At 40.8% G+C, this 17,777-nt stretch overlaps 1 protein-coding gene across 1 annotated transcript in view; it reads right to left on the bottom strand.

Annotated features, from left to right (window-relative positions):
- Positions 1-336: 336 nt before the first annotated feature.
- The window catches only part of GPR176 (G protein-coupled receptor 176), a 116,979-nt gene continuing 99,538 nt past the window's right edge, over positions 337-17,777 (bottom strand). Inside the window, exons 2-3 of the mRNA XM_032261192.1 lie at positions 8,610-8,862; positions 337-3,596 (exon numbers count right to left, since the gene is read on the bottom strand). Coding sequence (XP_032117083.1) covers positions 2,477-3,596; positions 8,610-8,862 — 1,373 coding nt within the window. The 3' untranslated portion in view covers positions 337-2,476. The remainder of the gene's footprint in view (positions 3,597-8,609; positions 8,863-17,777) is intronic.

The following is a 17,777-nucleotide window of genomic DNA, read 5'->3' as shown; positions in this document are numbered from 1 at the left end:
ACTGTACTCCTGACCTCCCACAGAAGGGATGATGACCGCTGCACTCCAGGCTTCCCTTGTGTAGCTCCGCCTAGGGATGATTTGGGTGTCCATCACCAACTCAATCTGGAATTCATCCTGGTGATATCTCTTCGAATGTTGCATTTCCTCCTTATGGAATTTATTTTCTTTTAGTTGCAACAGCACAAGAAAATGCTACTGAAATGCTGCATCTGCATTCACGATAAAACAAATAAATAAATATATCATCTGAGACCATGTAGGAAGAGATAGGTTCCAACAGTATACCACTCGAGGGAGAGAAAAGGGGAGAAAATATAGCTCATACAACTTTTCTTGAGTTCAGAAACTGCTTTTCAATTTTTTATTAAAATGTTATTCTTCAAAGAGTATAGAAATATACCTGGCAATGACCTGTTAGAAGTCAGCCATCTGCTTCAAACATACATAAGAAACATACCCAACCAGATTCTGCCTCAACAAAATTTATTAAGGTGTACATATACAGTATATTATCAGAACAACTCCAAAGTGGCTACAGGTGACAGATTCTCCTAAAGTGGACATTATTTTCCTACAGATTATTATTCCCCTTGATACAAGTTGTAATGACTGTGAAAGTTTTGTAAGATATGTTTGAAGGGGCCACAGCGTTGACTATCAGGGCGAGGAGCTATAGACGCCATGCACACAGGGCCCAGGAGGCAGCGGAGCCGCAGGAGGGCGCGGCAGACCCGTTTCTGCTGTGAGCAAACAGTGCTGTGAAGAGACCAACACAAAGAGGAAAATGGTTCTTCTCCAGGGGAAGGGTCTTTGGGTTCACATTCAGGAAACACAAGACACCACACCCAAGAGAAGAAAGGAAAACAAAACTCACTACAGAGTCTGGGCTCCCTCTGAGAGACGAGAGACGGGACCAGTGTGGTCAAAAGAGGGGACTTGAGATGTGGAAGTCTGCTGGTGAGGATACCCACTTCCCTTCAAGCTTGCTCAAGGCACCAGACTAGCTCCCCTAAGTGCCAAGAGCGAGAATAAAACACCCTAGAGAGAAGAGCAGAGCTGGCACTTGGTTTGTCCTTACTAAGAGTGAAGTGTTATCTGCAGTTCTAATTCAAGCTGGTGAAATCCACCCCAGGGGGGTTCCAAATTGCTTGTGAGGCTGATCAGCTTAGGACACTGCCCTCCTTCTTTTACCCACTCTGGCTCCTACTAAGACAGGAAGGATAAAATGAAGAGCTCATCTGGGCCAGATGTTGCCTTGGCACTCTACAATAATTATTTCTCCCTGTTCTGTTCCTCCTCTGTGTCCAAAATTAAGAGAGAACCACAGTTGTACAAACAGACTGAAAAGGAGACTGGCCACACCCGAGTTCTAGAGTCTTCCTCGGAATGAAACCATCTTTGTCAGATTCTTCCCAGCCTCTTGGGCAGAATCACCTTTCCAAACCAGGCCTTTTCAGTTTGATGTTTCCAAAGGACCCAGCTTACACCAACTCCATTTTAAAAATACCTTTTAATTCTGAAAGTTTGCACAAGATGATTTTTTCAATATACTTGACTCATACTCATTGTTACATAGCACCTTTCATGTGAGATCAAAGGGAAGAGAAAAAACTACAGTGCCATAGGCATCCCTCGGTCTATCTTCTCCCCCGTAAGCTTCTCTCTCATTTGTTGAGAAAACACAATTTAAGGTGAAAGACATAGCAAAGGATTTTCAGTGCTGTGCAACCAACACTGACCCTGCCTGGAAGGTGTAGGTGTATCTCTTGAGGCATTGGTGATGCCAAGGGAAAATCATAACTATCAAGGACGAAATATCTCCGTTACTCCCGGGCACATCTATTGTCTATCACAGGTGTGGAATCGTCATTCCTTACCTACATTCCAGTGAAAGAAATGAAGGGTATCGGGAGAAACCGCGAGGAGTCGTAAGACTGAGGCTTCCAGAGAAATGGTGTAAGATGCCAAATTCCCATCTTCTTGATATATAACATTTGATATGTTTAAGTTAATCAAACAGGCATTTTCTCTGGGGCCACCCTGCTCCATAATTATCTAAGAATTCCCTTAGAGAGTCCCTGCTCCCTGTGAGCTCTAAAAGTCTTCTCTCTGTGTGTTCTCTGTGGAGCCCAGGGAAGTGAGGCATCCCCAGAAAATGCATATGGAGTACCCACCTGAAGACCCATTCAAAACTGCCCAGCTCTTGTCCCCACGGGGAGTAATGTGGACGTCACTAAGGAAATGGATCACTGAGACAGATATATATACTCCCTCAATAAAGAGGACATTGGATTTTACGTAGATTTCCCTATCATTCAAAAGCATCTGGCCCATACTGGAGGAATCAACTCACACTGAGTTGCAAGGAGATCATACAATCATATGGCCACAGTATTCCCACCCTCTGGTGGGAATATTCTAAAGAGTGGGAATATGGAAGCTCTCTGTTGCTTCCAAGAATTTACGATCATTGCTAGGAATCCACCTTTGGAAAAATGCTCACTTTATTGTTTCTGCTCATCTTCCGCTCCACCCTGCCTACCTTGGGCACCTTTGTCTGGATCAGCTCTTCTGGGGTGTTACCCAAGGGGGGAAGCAGCCGCTTCTTGCTGTTTCGGGTTTCTGAGAGCCACTGAGGAGGCAACTCAAAAGGCCCAAAGCCAAACTGCAGGGAATACTTATCAGAGAATGTTTCAGGTTCCACAGGGGCTGCTGCCACCTGAGATACAGAGTCCACCGTGCCTAGGGGTGGGGCAGACGGTACAAATTGTGGCCCCTGCTCTCCCTCCAGGCAGGTGCTAAATATCTCCTTGGCCTGGAATTCAGCTGAGCCAATATACTTGGCCTCACTCTCTTCCTCATCCTCTGTGGGCTTAAAGATCTGCTGCTGCCCAATGTGGAACATCTCCAGGAGCTGGCTGCCTGAACGTATGCTGGGTTCCAGGCTGGCCTCAGCCAGGCCGCTCCCGGTACTGACCACATTACGGCGACTGTACCGGTGGTGTAGCTGCACCAGGGTCCCTATCAAGCACTTGCGGACAGATTTGTTCACAGTAAGAAAGAGAACAGGGTTTGCCAGCAGGGAGACTTTGGGCAGCCAAATGGCAGTGAGCAGCAAGAAGACAGAAGTGTCGGGGACATTGAGCACAGTCTGGTAGACAACCAGGGTGGCATAGGGCACGCTACACAAGATGAAGACCATCACCATGGAGAGCAGGGTGGCGTGCAGCTCGGCCTCCCTCTGGGAGGCATAAGGGATGGAGATGGTGTTCTGTGGGGTCCGGAGCGCTGCTATGATGACCTTCTTCTTCTGGCTGGCACTCAGAGCCCTTCGAATCAGTATCAAGAAGAGGAACACCACCACCACAGGCAAAATGACTGTGGTGATGTTATACACCAGAACATACACCAGGTGGCCCAAGGAGTTGCTCCAGACTTCTGTGCAGGTGGATGTGGCATAGATGTCAGCCACATTGGTCACTGCAAACACAGGGACGCTGGCCACCACTGCATGGGCCCAGATATACATCACCAGTTCACGGGACTTGGCATCAGATATTTTCCTCTCCAGCGGATAGAGGACTGAATAGTACCTGCAAGATACACAAACAAAATGAATTCCACAGAAGATACTTTTTAAGTTAGGGGAACCTATATCACCAAAAGTAGGTGAGAGAGAAGAAAGGTCAAGTTATTTTATTCACCCTAAGACAGAGAAACACTGGGGGAATCCAGGAAGTCAGACCTTAAGTTTTGAGGACTTTGCAAGTACAATGAGAAGTATTGCTACCAAAAAATAAAAACCTTTCCAGAAGAGCAGAGGAAAGCCTTGTCTTCACGAAGCTCTACAGAAAAACAAGTAAATAATTTCAATTCATAGCTAGCTTTATAGTTTTTGCTACCAGGATGAAATCTCAAAGCGTGCCCTCAATATAAAAGATTTCTCCATCTGCTGTAAAGATATCTACCTTTCAATCTGAGGGTAAAGGGTAATTGGTTAAAATTTTACATGGGCTAAAGAAGCTTTAGGGCAATGTTCGAAGCTACCAACAGAAATAAGTTTGTCTACACACATATCTAAAGCAGATTTATGCCACAGTCTGGATATCATTAGCAATTAAAGCTGTTCAGGGCAGAAGAACCCAGTATGAAGAATGGACTCTGACAAGGTCCTTCCACAAAAATCAATTCAGCTGACAAAAGTTATGTCTGCTCAATAGCCATTGCTCCCATAATAATCACTCAGTAACCCTAAGGGCAATTAATAGTTCCAAAATGCCTGCACATTAGATTTTTGTTAAAATCAGATGAGACACTGTTTTTCCTTCCAGCCTTTAACTTGATCATTCTGTAACCACCTAAACAGAATTCCAAAAGCACACTCTTTCGATATCACCAGTTATTTGAGGGAACTGAGTAAGTCTTCAGACCCCAGAACCACATCTGTTGTAAAAGGGCTGCCACTAGCTGTCAGAGATGTGGTCAGTTTCATCACATCAGCTTTGCCATATCTGTGCAGTCAGTTAATGCTGGGGTTGACCTTACAACCTTAGTGACACCCATTCACTCATAGGGCAAGGTAAGCATGCAAGCCTTCCAGTAACAAGTGTGTGTGTGTGTGTGTGTGTGTGTGTGTGTGTGTGTGTGTGTGTGTGAGATGGAGTCGCACTCTATCGCCCAGGCTCGAGTGCAATGGCACAATGCAGGCTCACTGCAGCCTCTGCCTGGTTCAAGCCATTCGCCTCCAAATAGTTCAAGCCATTCTCCTACCTTGGCCTCCCAGGTAGCTGGGATTACAGGCAGGCACCACCAAGCCTGGCTAATTTTTGTATTTTTAGTAGAGACAGAGTTTCGCCATATTGGCCAGGCTCATCTCAAACTCCTGACCTCTCGGTTGATCCACCCGCCTCGACTTCCCAAAGTGCTTGGATTACAGACGTGAGCCACCATGCCCAGCTTCCTGTAACAGGTACTTCTGAGCACCACCTATGCACCAGGTCCCATGCCAGGCACTGGGTTATAAGAATGAAAAGACACAGGGATGTCTCTAAATTCAACAGGGACAAAGATGCACACACTAACAATTACAAACAAGGAGATGACAGTTCTACTAGAGACAGGCACAAAAGAGGCACAGGCAGCACCTAAAGCCACCTGGGAAAACAGCAAGAGAAGGAGGCACTGTGGTGGAGTCTGGCAGGGGGACCAGCTAGAGGGGACCATTCCAGGCTGAGAGATGCAAACACAATAGTGACCATGGACAATCAGGAAAGGAGGCAGCATGGTAAGATGTATTCTAGATTTCTTTCTGGGAGGGGGGAAAAAAGAGAAAAAAGTGCATAAGTGATGTATGCTGCCCAGGCTAGAGTGCAGTGGCATGATCTCGGCTCACTGCAAACTCTGCATCCTAGGTTTTAGCAATTCTCCTGCCTCAGCCTCTCGAGTAGCTGGGACTATAGGCGCCCACCACCGCGCCTGGCTAATTTTTGTATTTTTAGTAGAGACAGGGTTTCACCATCTTGGCCAGGCTGGTCTCAAAGTCCTGACTTCGTGATCCACCCACCTCGGCCTCCCAAAGTGCTGGGATTACAGGCATGAGCCACCACGCCCAGCCTGAATATAGTTTTCTAATCACGATACAGTAAATATGCGATGGCCCCACCCCTACACATGAATACATGCTTAGGAGTTCACTGGCTCTGACTTCCATTTGCTCACAGACGTGTAACAAACCCAGGCTTACGTTAATTTCCAGTCCCGCTATGCGTTGGGGAACAGACTGCAACACAAGCACACAGGCTCACTATAAATCATTTCCTTATGTGTGCATCTCTAAAAGGTGATGCAAAAAGTGTAGATGACCTCCCAATTAACTTGCTGACTTAGTGCCATGAAACGAATAGCTTTGAAAGAAGTGAGAGGAAAGACTGTCTTCTTCAGGTGCACATGCTGATGTGTGCAAGTAATTTGTATCTGTGAATAACAGGAATTTACCAGCCCTGTTTTTCTACTAAAAGGACTTGTTTTACTTTTTAAAATTACAGTAAAATAACAATAGTTTTTCTGCTGGAAAGAAAATGAGAATTTCTCACTGTTTTCGTATCTCTTTGTCTAAGACCAAGGGCCCAGAAATAGCCCACAGGGATTATTGCATTGCTTCCAAGTATAGCAGCAAACTGTTCAGAATAATGTATTCCTTCTTATTGAATCTTATTTAAAAAAAAAAAAAAACTTTCAGGATTCACAGCAGCATTACTCACAATATCCAAAAAGTAGAAACAACCTAAATATCCATCAGCTGGTAAATGGAGAAACAAATCTGGTATATTCCTAAAATTGAATGAATATATTATTTGGCCATAAAAATGAATGAAGTAGTGTTATATTCTGCAACATGAACTTTGAAAACATACTAAGTGAAAGAAGCCAGTCACAAAAGAACACATATTGCATGACTCCATTTACAATGTAATGTCCAAAAAAACAAACATATAGAAACAGAAAGTAGATTCATGGTTGCTTAGGTCTGGGGATGGGCATGAGGAGTGACTGTAAGTCTCTTTGTGAGGTAATAGAAATGTTTTAAAATTATATTGTGACAATGACCGTACAACTCTATAAATACATTAAAATTCATTGACTTGTATACTTTAAATAAGTAAATTTTATCATATGTAAATTATATCTCAGTCCAGAATATCAAACTGAAGACTTAAGACTTTACCAGAGCAGGTACTCCTGGGGGCATTCAGAAGGACACTGAACACAAAATGGTCCAACATAAACATTAGGCACCCACCAGAAGTACACTTAAGAAAGGACTCTGATTTCACTCTTGTCCTCCACTCCTTGGAAATAAAGCCTTGGGAATAAAGTGTAATAGCGCTTTCCAGATATTCAAAAAGCAATGGAACAGACATGTAACGTCACCATAAAGCAGGTGTGGCAAATTGGCATCTCAGGGCACACATTCATCTTTCTGAAGGGATTCGGATGACCACATAATACTTTTTGAAAAAAAACTAATTGCCAACATTTTTTAATAATGAAATTCTAGATTTTTTTAATTCCTCTTCTGAAGAAAGAAAAAAGTCCTGCCCACTGAGTTTAGATTCTTACAAAGCAATTATTAGCAACTGCTGAGCAGCTGATCCCCATGAACAGGAACTCGGACACACGCTTCATGTGCCACAATTGCAACCTGGCCTGTTGTCGCTTGACTTCGTCACCTGCCTTGTTTGGCTCCATGAATGGTGAGATTCCAGTCCCTTCTAAAGAGCTGGAGTGGCTCCCAGAAGATCTAATGGTAACATGATTGCAGACAATATATCAAAGGAAGAATGTGCCATCAGAAGAGAAGCCTGAGAAAGAGAGGCAAATATTGGTGCAGCGCATCCTATCACAGGCCATAAATAAATCACTTAATTCTTTCTGCTGCTCTGGAATCTGAGGCTCAGAAAGTTTAAGCAGCTTTACCCAAAGCCATTCAGCTAGAAAGCTGTGTAGGCAGGACTCAAAGTGAGGCTTCTAGTTCCAGCATCCATTCTCTTAATCACAACCACAATGACTTCTCCCAGTATGCCGGGGGCTTGGTGTGACTCTGTGTCCCTCCATGCTGACAGCATTAGGCGGCTAAAGAAATCAAGGTCCTTGGCCTGAGAGGCTGAAATGACTCTACAGATGCGTTCTACAATCAATGACCTCACAGGTCATTAAGGTATTATGTTCTGAATGGACAAAGAGCTCTAAATTTTCAAATTAATCTAAAATGTTAAATTTTAACATAGGATATAAAGTCAGAATAGCCAGCACTTTCCCTTCAGCAATGTTTCCTCTCTATTAATCTTGAAATCAGAAGTACTCACAGACATAAAATACTTTTCAATTCTTGTTTGTTTACTTAATTCAATTCTCAAGAATATATTATCTAAACTGTATTCATGAAGCACTAGCTAAAAAGGAGAGAGGCAGGAATTTGTTGATTATGAGATCTTTACACAACTTTGATAAAATTGATCAAATTATGTAGAATGGCAGTAACTAAGATGTAAGGTTCACTTCCAAATGAACATCCTTTCAAAGAGGATGGGAAGAGAAAACAATCACCACTGCAATATGAAACCTTGGAAATACATCCTCCAGAAGAATTCTGGTGTTACCTGGCCAGATCCAAATGGACCACCTAATCATTTGTTAAATAACCACTGAATTATTACCTTGTTCTTTCAGAGATATTCCATACTGCATCAAAAACCCCAAATTGCAGAGTTATCAATCAGATGAACAATATACTGCAAATTGCAACACAAATATCACCAATTGCAACCAAGCTAAAGTGACTGTATGATCTCGCAGCTCTACCCAGCGTCCTCACCAAGGAACTCTCACCCCCAGGTCTTCTCTCAGTGGTTCTATTTTCCATGGCTGTTGCTAAATCAACCTGTCTTTTGTGAGACATCTGTTTTGGACATTTATTCCCTTTCTGTTGATCACAGGCAGACTAAAAACCAGTATTTGGAACACTGAGTGCTCATCATTGGCTTAATGATGCCAATATTTTAATATAACTTTTAAAAAAAAGTTAGCTCCTTATTACCTGATCTTACCTGTCCAAAGCAATAGCAGGGAAGCTGAGGATGGTCACAGAGCAGAACACCTTGTGCAAAAATTTGACGACCTTGCAGAAGAGCATGGTGTAGATCCACCAGCAACAGTGAGGACTGGTGCTGAGGACGATGTCAAAGGGCACACAGACCAGGCTGGCACAAATCCCCGAGCAGGCCAGGTTTTTAATAAACCTGTTGGTGACAGATTTGAACACGGTTGTGCGGCAAGTTGACCATAACACCATGAAGTTTCCTGCCCAGATATGAAAAAAAAAATAAAATAATTTAAATAAAAATTTAAAAACTAAAAAAGGAAAAAATACAGGTTAAAAAATGTTAAAAACACATTTGAGAGTTGATTTCAAAAGATTTAATTTAAATCCTATTTAAATTAAAATTTAACATAGTATATGATATATTACATAGTCAACTTATGTGAAATTATTAAATCACTTACACATCAATAAGTCTAGGAAAAATTTTAGTGGTGAGTTTATTTAATTTTAGACAAAACAATATTATAATGATGGTTTAGTCTCATCAGGGTATAAAAATATGCTAGTTATTACTTAATCCCAGGCAGTCTGCTCTTACCAGGTTTTCCAATGACCTCCATGTTGCAGACTCTGTGATAGAAATACAATGCCACCCAAACATGTCATCTTAAATTCTCTGATAGCCACGTCTTAAAAAAGTAAAGAGAAGCAGGCAAGATTTTAATAATATTTTTTATTTAACCCAACAGATCCCAAATATTTCAATATATAATGATTACTTTAAAATCATTAATATTTTTTATTCTTGTTTCTGTACTAAGTATCCTGTACTAAGCCTCTCCCTATATTAGTCTACCCATTCTGGTAGTTTTCCATCAAAATGCTGATGACTCCCAAATTCATGTCTCAAAGTAGGCTTCTCCTGTCAACTCCAGACTCCTTTTGCCAGATAAGCTTCTGATGCCTCCCTCAATCCCCACCATGTTCCTCAAGGGTTTACCTAATCTGATGCTACCTTCCTCATCTCGTATCTTCCCTCCACTGGCTTGCTGGGCTCCAGCCACTCCAACTTCGTGTTTCCTAAAACATATCAGGGCTAATCCTGCCTCAATGCCTTTGTATACGTTTTTTTACACTGCTTAAGATGTTGTTCATATGTCTGATTACTTAAAATCCCAGTCTTAGTTTAAATGCTGCCTTGTCAAAAAAAAGCCTTCATTATGCTCCATTATCGTATCTTCTTCATTCTTATCTAATTATTTATTTGTTGACTTGTTATCTTTCCATTTCATGAAGAAAAACTGTGTCAATCTTATTTATTGTTATAACTCCATGCCTGTTCAGTATCTGGCACAGAGTAACCATGTGATAAATATTTGCTGAAGAAATTAATTTGTAAAATATTTAGACACACAGTAATCAAAAGTTCCTGGGTAAGAGAACTCCTTTTGTAGTATGTGTGTCACGTAAGGATATTCTAAGTTGGCAAGCAGTTCCCAAATCTCACCATACATCAGAATAACTGTACAAGATATACTGAATCACAGAGCATAGGCATGGAACTGGGAACCTGCAACTGAAACAAGCACCTCAGTACAGTTGGCCCCCAGAATATGGTTTCTTTTAAACTACTTTTAGATAGAGTCCACAGCTCCACGGCCAGACTCTCACAGGGCACCTGTCCTCAGGAGTGCTGGGCAGCCTGCCAAGGGGTTTTATTAGCATTTACATGCTCATGAATGAGTTGTTTTGAAGCTGTTATTTCTTTAAAACCCAAGACTGCTATAATCACATTTTATCACCATCTATTTACATGACTCTAGGCAGCATCTGGAGCCTAATCTCTTCTGCTATTAAGAACCTGAGGCTTAAGAATCCTATATTCTTTCCATTCTCTAAACCTCTGATCTCGCTCTCTCTCTCTCCTCATTTAAAACTGACTCATTTGGCTCTAAGAACCTGAATTGGGCCAATATGTCAAGAGAGAAGCACCCATATCCAATACCCGATTGGCTACACATTGAAAAATAAATGCGTGTGTGTGTGCGAGTGTGTCCATGCCCACACAGCAACAAAGCAAAATAACTATATGTTTGATTATTTAACCTCATTAGCACTTCAGATTCTCCTTAGTTTTACAAGGCATACTAAGTAAGAATAACTCAGTATATATTTAAGTAACAAAATGTTCAACCTCTATATACTTTTTGCTTTAGAGATCATGTTCCCAGTCACCTAATCTCCCCTAGAAATGATCTAAGCTCAGGAACCATTCCCCTTCCCTATATATCCCCATTATGCTTTCTAATGTTGAATTGCATGACAATACTCAATGTCATAGCCGTGGACACAGCAACACAATTAGGACATACTCATGTTGTACAACACAGATATATACCATTTGTGTCAATGAAAAATATTTTTAAAAAGCAAAAACAAAGTGTCTCAAATAATTCTTGCAATAAGTAGCACACAAACATGATACATCTTAATAGAATGCCAATATAAACTAAACACCACACAAGGTTACGAAAATCAAAAAAATATCAATGACCTTTGCATTGTTTCATTAAGAAAAATTAAAAATAACTGCCTGATAATGTTTTAAATCCAATTAGCTAGACAGTTTGACACAACCATGAGATTATTTCATCATTATGAAAAGAGTTTTCTAAAATGTTATCTGGCCAAGGATATGTTACCTGTAATAAAACAATGATTCTAACTATACTTAGTTACTTGCTTAATAAAAAACAACAACCAGCCAGGTGTGGTGGCTCATGTCTGTAATCCCAGCACTTTGGGAAGCCAAGGCAGGAGGACTTTCAGAGGCCAGGTGTTCAAGACCCACCTGGTCAACACAGCAAGACCTCATCTCTACAAGAAATAAAAATAAAAAATAAAAATGGTGTGGTGGCATGCACCTGTAGGCCCAGCCACTTAGGAGGCACAGGCAGTATGATCACATGAGCCCAGGAGCTGGAGGCTACAGTGAGCTATGATCACACCACAGGACTGCAGCCTTGGTAACACAGCAGGATCCTGTCTCTAAAAAAAAAAAAAAAACCTTTGAAAAACATGAATCAATCTACAACATGTTCCCAATAGGTAGCCAGCAAGCACTCTTATGCATTTAGGCTCACAGGATGGGCAACTAAAAATTTTGATCAAGATGGAAAATAACTATTCTATTTTTTGCCACCATCACTAGAAAGTAATGAATGCATTCCTGAAGATCTGAGGGAATTGCTCTATTTCGTTTAGGTATAATTCAAATGTAGTTTCACTGTTACACTTCTTTTTGAAGAGTTAGTTATACATTTATTATTTGTAAATAAATACTGTCAGGGAATAAAGAAAGTGTGAGACTGACAAATTAAATCCATATTAAAGAAAAGCAGAGGTACAAAAGTAACTTGACTGATTCTACCAAAAGCATTCAATAGTTCCCTACTGTCATTAAGAAAAAAAAAACAAGTTTAAATTTCTCAACATCATACAACACTCTTTAAGATACAGGCTCTGGCTACCCGCACACTTACTAACTACCGTTGCAGCATCGTGACTGAATGGCATAATCCTGGAAATCTGAAGGTCGAATTCGTGTTTTTCTCTGAGTCCTTAAATCTGCTGCCCAAGCAAAACCTTCAAATAGAAAGCGTAAGAGAGACAGCAAGAGAGGGAGTGAGGGAAAGAAAAGATAGGAATACAGAACTCTTCAGTGTAGAGAAGTCAAATGATAGCTGGAGTGTTCAAAAAGAGGCACCGTTAAGCTCTGTAGAGCAGGAGGTATGATGCAGGTCAGGAGAACCGACATTAAACAACTTGGGTTTCAAAGTTCACACTTCCAAAGCAGAATAGTTCTAAAAAGTTCTAAATAGCTCTAAAATGGATTATATCTTACTTTGATTTTTAACAATATTGTTCTTTAATCTACGCAGATATAATTTTCCAAGTGACCAAAGAGTCAGTGCTGATTAGGTCATACGTTTTTGAGAGTCGGGCAAGGCGGCTCACGCCTGTAATCCTAGCACTTTGGGAGGCTGAGGTGGGTGGATCACCTGAGGTCAGGAGTTCAAGACAAGCCTGGCCATCATGGTGAAACACCATCTTAAAAAAAAAAAAGAAGTTTTTGATTCAGGGATTTTTGATACTGGTATCAGAAGAATCATGGCCAAACAATGCAGGGGGAACCAGCTTGTAGCCCTAGGGCTATGCCTGGTGGTTTTCAGTACAATTTGCTCTTCCTCCTAGTCTGAAAGTTTGAGCCTCTTCCTCACTAAAGAAGTGTCAGTTTGCTGTAACTTATGATTAAACTAATACCTGCCCAACTCAGTTTAAGCTGCTTGCTATTGGCATGAGAAAAATATGTGATTTTTGCCACAGTTAATTTGATTCCAGAGGATTTTTTCTGAAATGATGCATAAAGTTCAAACTAAGCAGGAGTTGAATTTTTTTTTTAAGCAGGAGTCGAATTAACAGGAAGAAGCTTTGTACTATTTCATTAAAATGGCATATTTTAAATAATTATTTTGAATGAAAAGCATCTTAAGAAATATATATCCCCAATCTAGCCTTGGACGGTTTCTTCTTAGAATACTTGTTCCCAATGAATAATGCAGATAAAATATTAGCAAGATTCGCTTTTGGAATATATAAAGAAACTCCAACAATAGCCTCATCCAGTCAGCTCCTGTGAGGCCACACAATGGATTTTAGGTGAGTCTACAACAAATGCACATATCTTTTAGCATTTGTGCTAATAATGGTATCCCAAAGGGTAAGGCAAACTGTGTAGCATGATCAAAACAAAACTATTTCAGTGATCACAATCAAGTCTGCCCCATCCTTGGGGCCCTCTCACGGAATTCATAAAGCCCCCGAAATTAGTCCCTCACGTCTCTCAACACACAGCAGGATACATACAGACGCATAAAGTAAGAAGAAAAACACAGTAAGGATCTGAATTGATAATTCTTCTCTTTGTCTTTTCAGTGACTTGAATTTTTCCATACAAATCAACTGGAAAACTTTCATGGCTTTACAAGATACTTTCTCTCCCTCTGGTCGCTCATATTAGTCTATCAACCTCCTCGAGAAGGACGGTATTCTCTGAAAAGCTGTAGCAAGAAAAGTCTTGAAATCATCGGCCCCACTTAGCTGTGATGGTATTGAAACACTTTCATAGTAACAGGTTCCACTTCCCTTTCCATAGGTATGTGGAGAAAACTTCTGGAGAAAAGAAAGAAAAGCTTTACCTAACTCTACCCATGGTTAAGCATGCTCCCTTTAGATCAGCATCCAAACAAGCCACACTTGATGGAGTGGATGTGAAACAGTTCACCATCTTAAATATCTGCCACATAGGCCATCTTGCCCCTAAGAGGCCCTTGCCTATATTAAATTACTCATACAACCTTTAAACCCTTGGAAGGCAGGGTCCATATCTTCTGTATCATTCATATTGCACTTAGGCTCCATGGGTTATTTCTCCACCTGCATAATGTAAGATTACAAAGCCTGAAAAGAGCCTTATCTGAAAACTCTGTCAACCTTCATTAGCACCAGACATGGTTTTATATCTAGGGGTTGCTTCAAAAAGACCTAAATAGATGAAGAACTTAAAACTTGAAGTTTAATATAACTTAACGGAATTATCATTTTTTCTGTGTATCATTTTTTCTACTGATGACAACTACCTTCAACCAACAAGCTGAATGTTTACTATCTTCCCATTGCCAACACACAGTACCAGAGCTGCTTAGCGAGATGTATTCAACAATGATACATCATGCTACACTGTAATTAGTCTAGTGAATGTACAGGGAATACTCATGCACTCTATTCTCCTACTCCCTCTGTCCCAGTAACTATAATTATACAGCCTGAAAGGAAAAATTATGTTGGAAATATTTCCAAAGACCCCAAGGGTAAGATAATTAGAGGACTAAGAAAGGAAACTGAGCCTGATCCTGCTTCAGTCCACTGGGACCTAGCATAGCTCATGAGTTGGAGAAATAAGGTTTTGGAAATGAGAGCCTCTTAATCCTTATGATCTGAGACAATCGGACAATGACATTAATTAAAAGCTGAAAATGTCATTCATTTTTCTATAGCTGAATTTAGGAGGCAAGGCAGGAGAAAAAGGAAAGGCCTAAGGGTAAGGAGCTAGGAATGACATTCCAATTTTTCTAACAGATTTTAGGACACTCTCCCACTACTGAGGAGGTTAAGTATCTCTAGAGCAAAATTCCTGTGTGTCCTTTACCAATTTCTCCTGTCCCTGCAAGGAAGGAGAAGGCCAGCAAGAGAGGAGTGTTTGTGCAGTGAGGCGCTGGGAGAGCCAGAATAAACAGATGGGGCAAGAGCTGGGACTAGCCAGATCCAGGACAAGGCAGGAGGCAGCTGGCCCTAGACAGGAAAGGCTCTGGAAGGAAGTGATGGGTCTGAAGGTAACAGCAAGGTCAAAAATAGAACACTTAGGCCGGGCGTGGTGGCTCAAGCCTGTAATCCCAGCACTTTGGGAGGCCGAGGCGGGTGGATCACGAGGTCAAGAGATCGAGACCATCCTGGTCAACATGGTGAAACCCCGTCTCTACTAAAACTACAAAAAATTAGCTGGGCATGGTGGTGCGTGCCTGTAATCCCAGCTACTCAGGAGGCTGAGGCAGGAGAATTGCCTGAACCCAGGAGGCAGAGGTTGCGGTGAGCCGAGATCGCGCCATTGCACTCCAGCCTGGGTAACATGAGTAAAACTGTCTCTCAAAAAAAAAAAAAAAAAAAAAAAAGAGAGAAAAATAGAACACTTAACCTTGCTCTGACCTGAAAGGATGAGTTATAGCACACAGGCCATGACAGCTAGCCAGCTCAATAAGAAAATAGAATAAATGCTCAAACAGAATGCTGGGAGTCAAGAGCTCTGTAGGAAGGAAGGAGAGGGGCAAAACAAACAAAATAACAGATTGGCACATTGGTAACAGGGAAGGAGCTTGTTAACTGAGACACTGTGGCCTAGACCCAGAATATCTATGACTCTAGGCCCAGAATAATATCTATAATTCTATAATAATATCTATAATTCTAGCAGAATATCTGATTCCTTCTGAGGTAAGAACTAAACCAGCACAGTGTATGTAAGGGGCTTGCAGATTTAACATAATTCTGGAAGTACTTGTCTGTAACGAAGTGCATGTGGGTGGGCAGAAACAACACCTTTTGGAAAACAAATCCTAATACTTGCCTTTCTCTCTTTTCTTCTTAGCCCTCCCTCAAGTAAACATGGAAAGAGTGGAAGAGAAGAGGGCAAAAATAGAGAGCAAAACAATAGGGAGAATTACTTCAGTTCCATTTCTCTCCCCAGGCTAGGCGTTGTTGTGTTTGTGCATTTCCCAGTGAGTTTAAGCAATGGAGAATTTCTGTACCTGTATTTTCGTTAGTCACGCTGCTGAAAACTGGACAAAGGTTTCTTTGCTTTGTACCATTTTATTTTTTTTCCCCCATTTATTTATTTTATTGCATTTTAGGTTTTGGGGTACATGTGAAGAACATGCAAGATTGTTGCATTGGTACACATGTGGCAGTGTGATTTGCTGCCTTCCTCCCCATCACCTACATCTGGCATCTCTCCCCTTGCTATCTCTCCCCAGCTCCCCACCCCCCGCTTTGTACCATTTTCTAAGCATCCAAGATTCATGATGGTGATGGCCACAGTGACACACATATATGAAGGGGAATTCGCCTAACATTTTAGCATTTCATGAATAATCAATTTTCAATTTCTGCATTTTTACTCTAATATTAGTTGATCTGAATAACATTGAGTTATTTACCATGTAATTTTCCTGCTGGTTCAAAATAATGCAATTCTGAAAATGGGATTAGCCTGTTTAAAGCACTAAGATCAATGAGGAGATGTGACCTCTTACTTTCTCATTATAAAACAAAATGCAGAGGAAAGAATTTTCTATCCTAGGAGAGATCAATTTTCTACTTTGTGAGTTTGTAAAATACTAGCTTTCACACTGCAGTCAATGTCACTGACTCAATGCAGATGAAGCAAATAAGATAAAATATAAAATCTGTTCATTTTTATTAAGCCACAGTTTCCATTAGTATTGCCCTTGGCATTATTCTTATAAAGGTTTAAGTATGTAAATACCATGGCTGAAGACAGATGACTGACTAATAAATAATAGCCAATAAATTTTAATATTACCCTAAGTAAGGAAATAAAAGTGAGCATACTGCATGCTGCAACTCTTTAAATTACTTTTCCAGTAAAAAACGCTTTTCCAGTAAAGAAATTTTTTAATAGGGGTAAGAAGGTAATCTACAATGCCAAACAGATTTTATATACTCATATGGATGGAAGAAACCTGAAAAAGTAATGTATACCTTCCTTGTTTCCAGATAAGATTATTTAAGTCTTGAATAACAGAAAGAAAAGCTATTCTTGCTAACTGTTAAGAGTTCTGTCAAAAGCAAATATTGTAAGCCCCGCTTCATCAGCCTCTATCTAAGATGGTCAATGATCTTCACATCCCTGTGTGGGCCTCTCCACAGGTCGACTTGTGTAAACAATAGGACATGGTGGAAATGTCCATGAGATTTCCAAGGCTAGGTTTTAAGACATTGCTACTTCTGTCCTAATCTCTTTTGAATCACTTGCTCTGAGGAAAGCCAACTGACATGTCTTGAGGAGCCCCAAGCAGTCCTATGAAGAGGCTCATTTTGTAAGGAACTGGGGCCTCCTGCCAACAGCCATGTGAATGCACCAACTTGGAAGCTGATCCTCCAGCCCCACTCATGCCTTCATGTGGCCACAGCTCTTGCCAACATCTTCATGCAACCTTGTGAGAGACCTTGACCCAGAAATACCCAGTCAAGCTTTTCTTAAATTCCTGATCTACAGAAATTAAGAGAGATCATAACTGTTGCTTTAAGCTGCTATGTATTGAGGTCTACCACTCAGACACTTCGCATAGACTCTTCTTTCATCTGCAGAATGAAAATGATAAAATTTACCTTTTAGGGCTGTTGTATTAAATGAGTCAAACACTGCCTCATTCATTACAAGTGTTAAATAACTATAATATCACATAAGCATTATTGTTTGTGAACTTTATTTTACTGATCATCATGTAACTACAAATTAGTGAGACTTATTTCTAAG

The sequence above is a fragment of the Sapajus apella genome, unplaced genomic scaffold, assembly GCF_009761245.1.
Source record: "Sapajus apella isolate SASKATOON/1434 unplaced genomic scaffold, GSC_monkey_1.0 scaffold122, whole genome shotgun sequence".
In the NCBI taxonomy this organism is placed as follows: Eukaryota; Metazoa; Chordata; class Mammalia; order Primates; family Cebidae; genus Sapajus; species Sapajus apella.
Note: the sequence above shows the minus strand (reverse complement) of the source record. Positions and strands in the feature narration are given on the sequence as shown.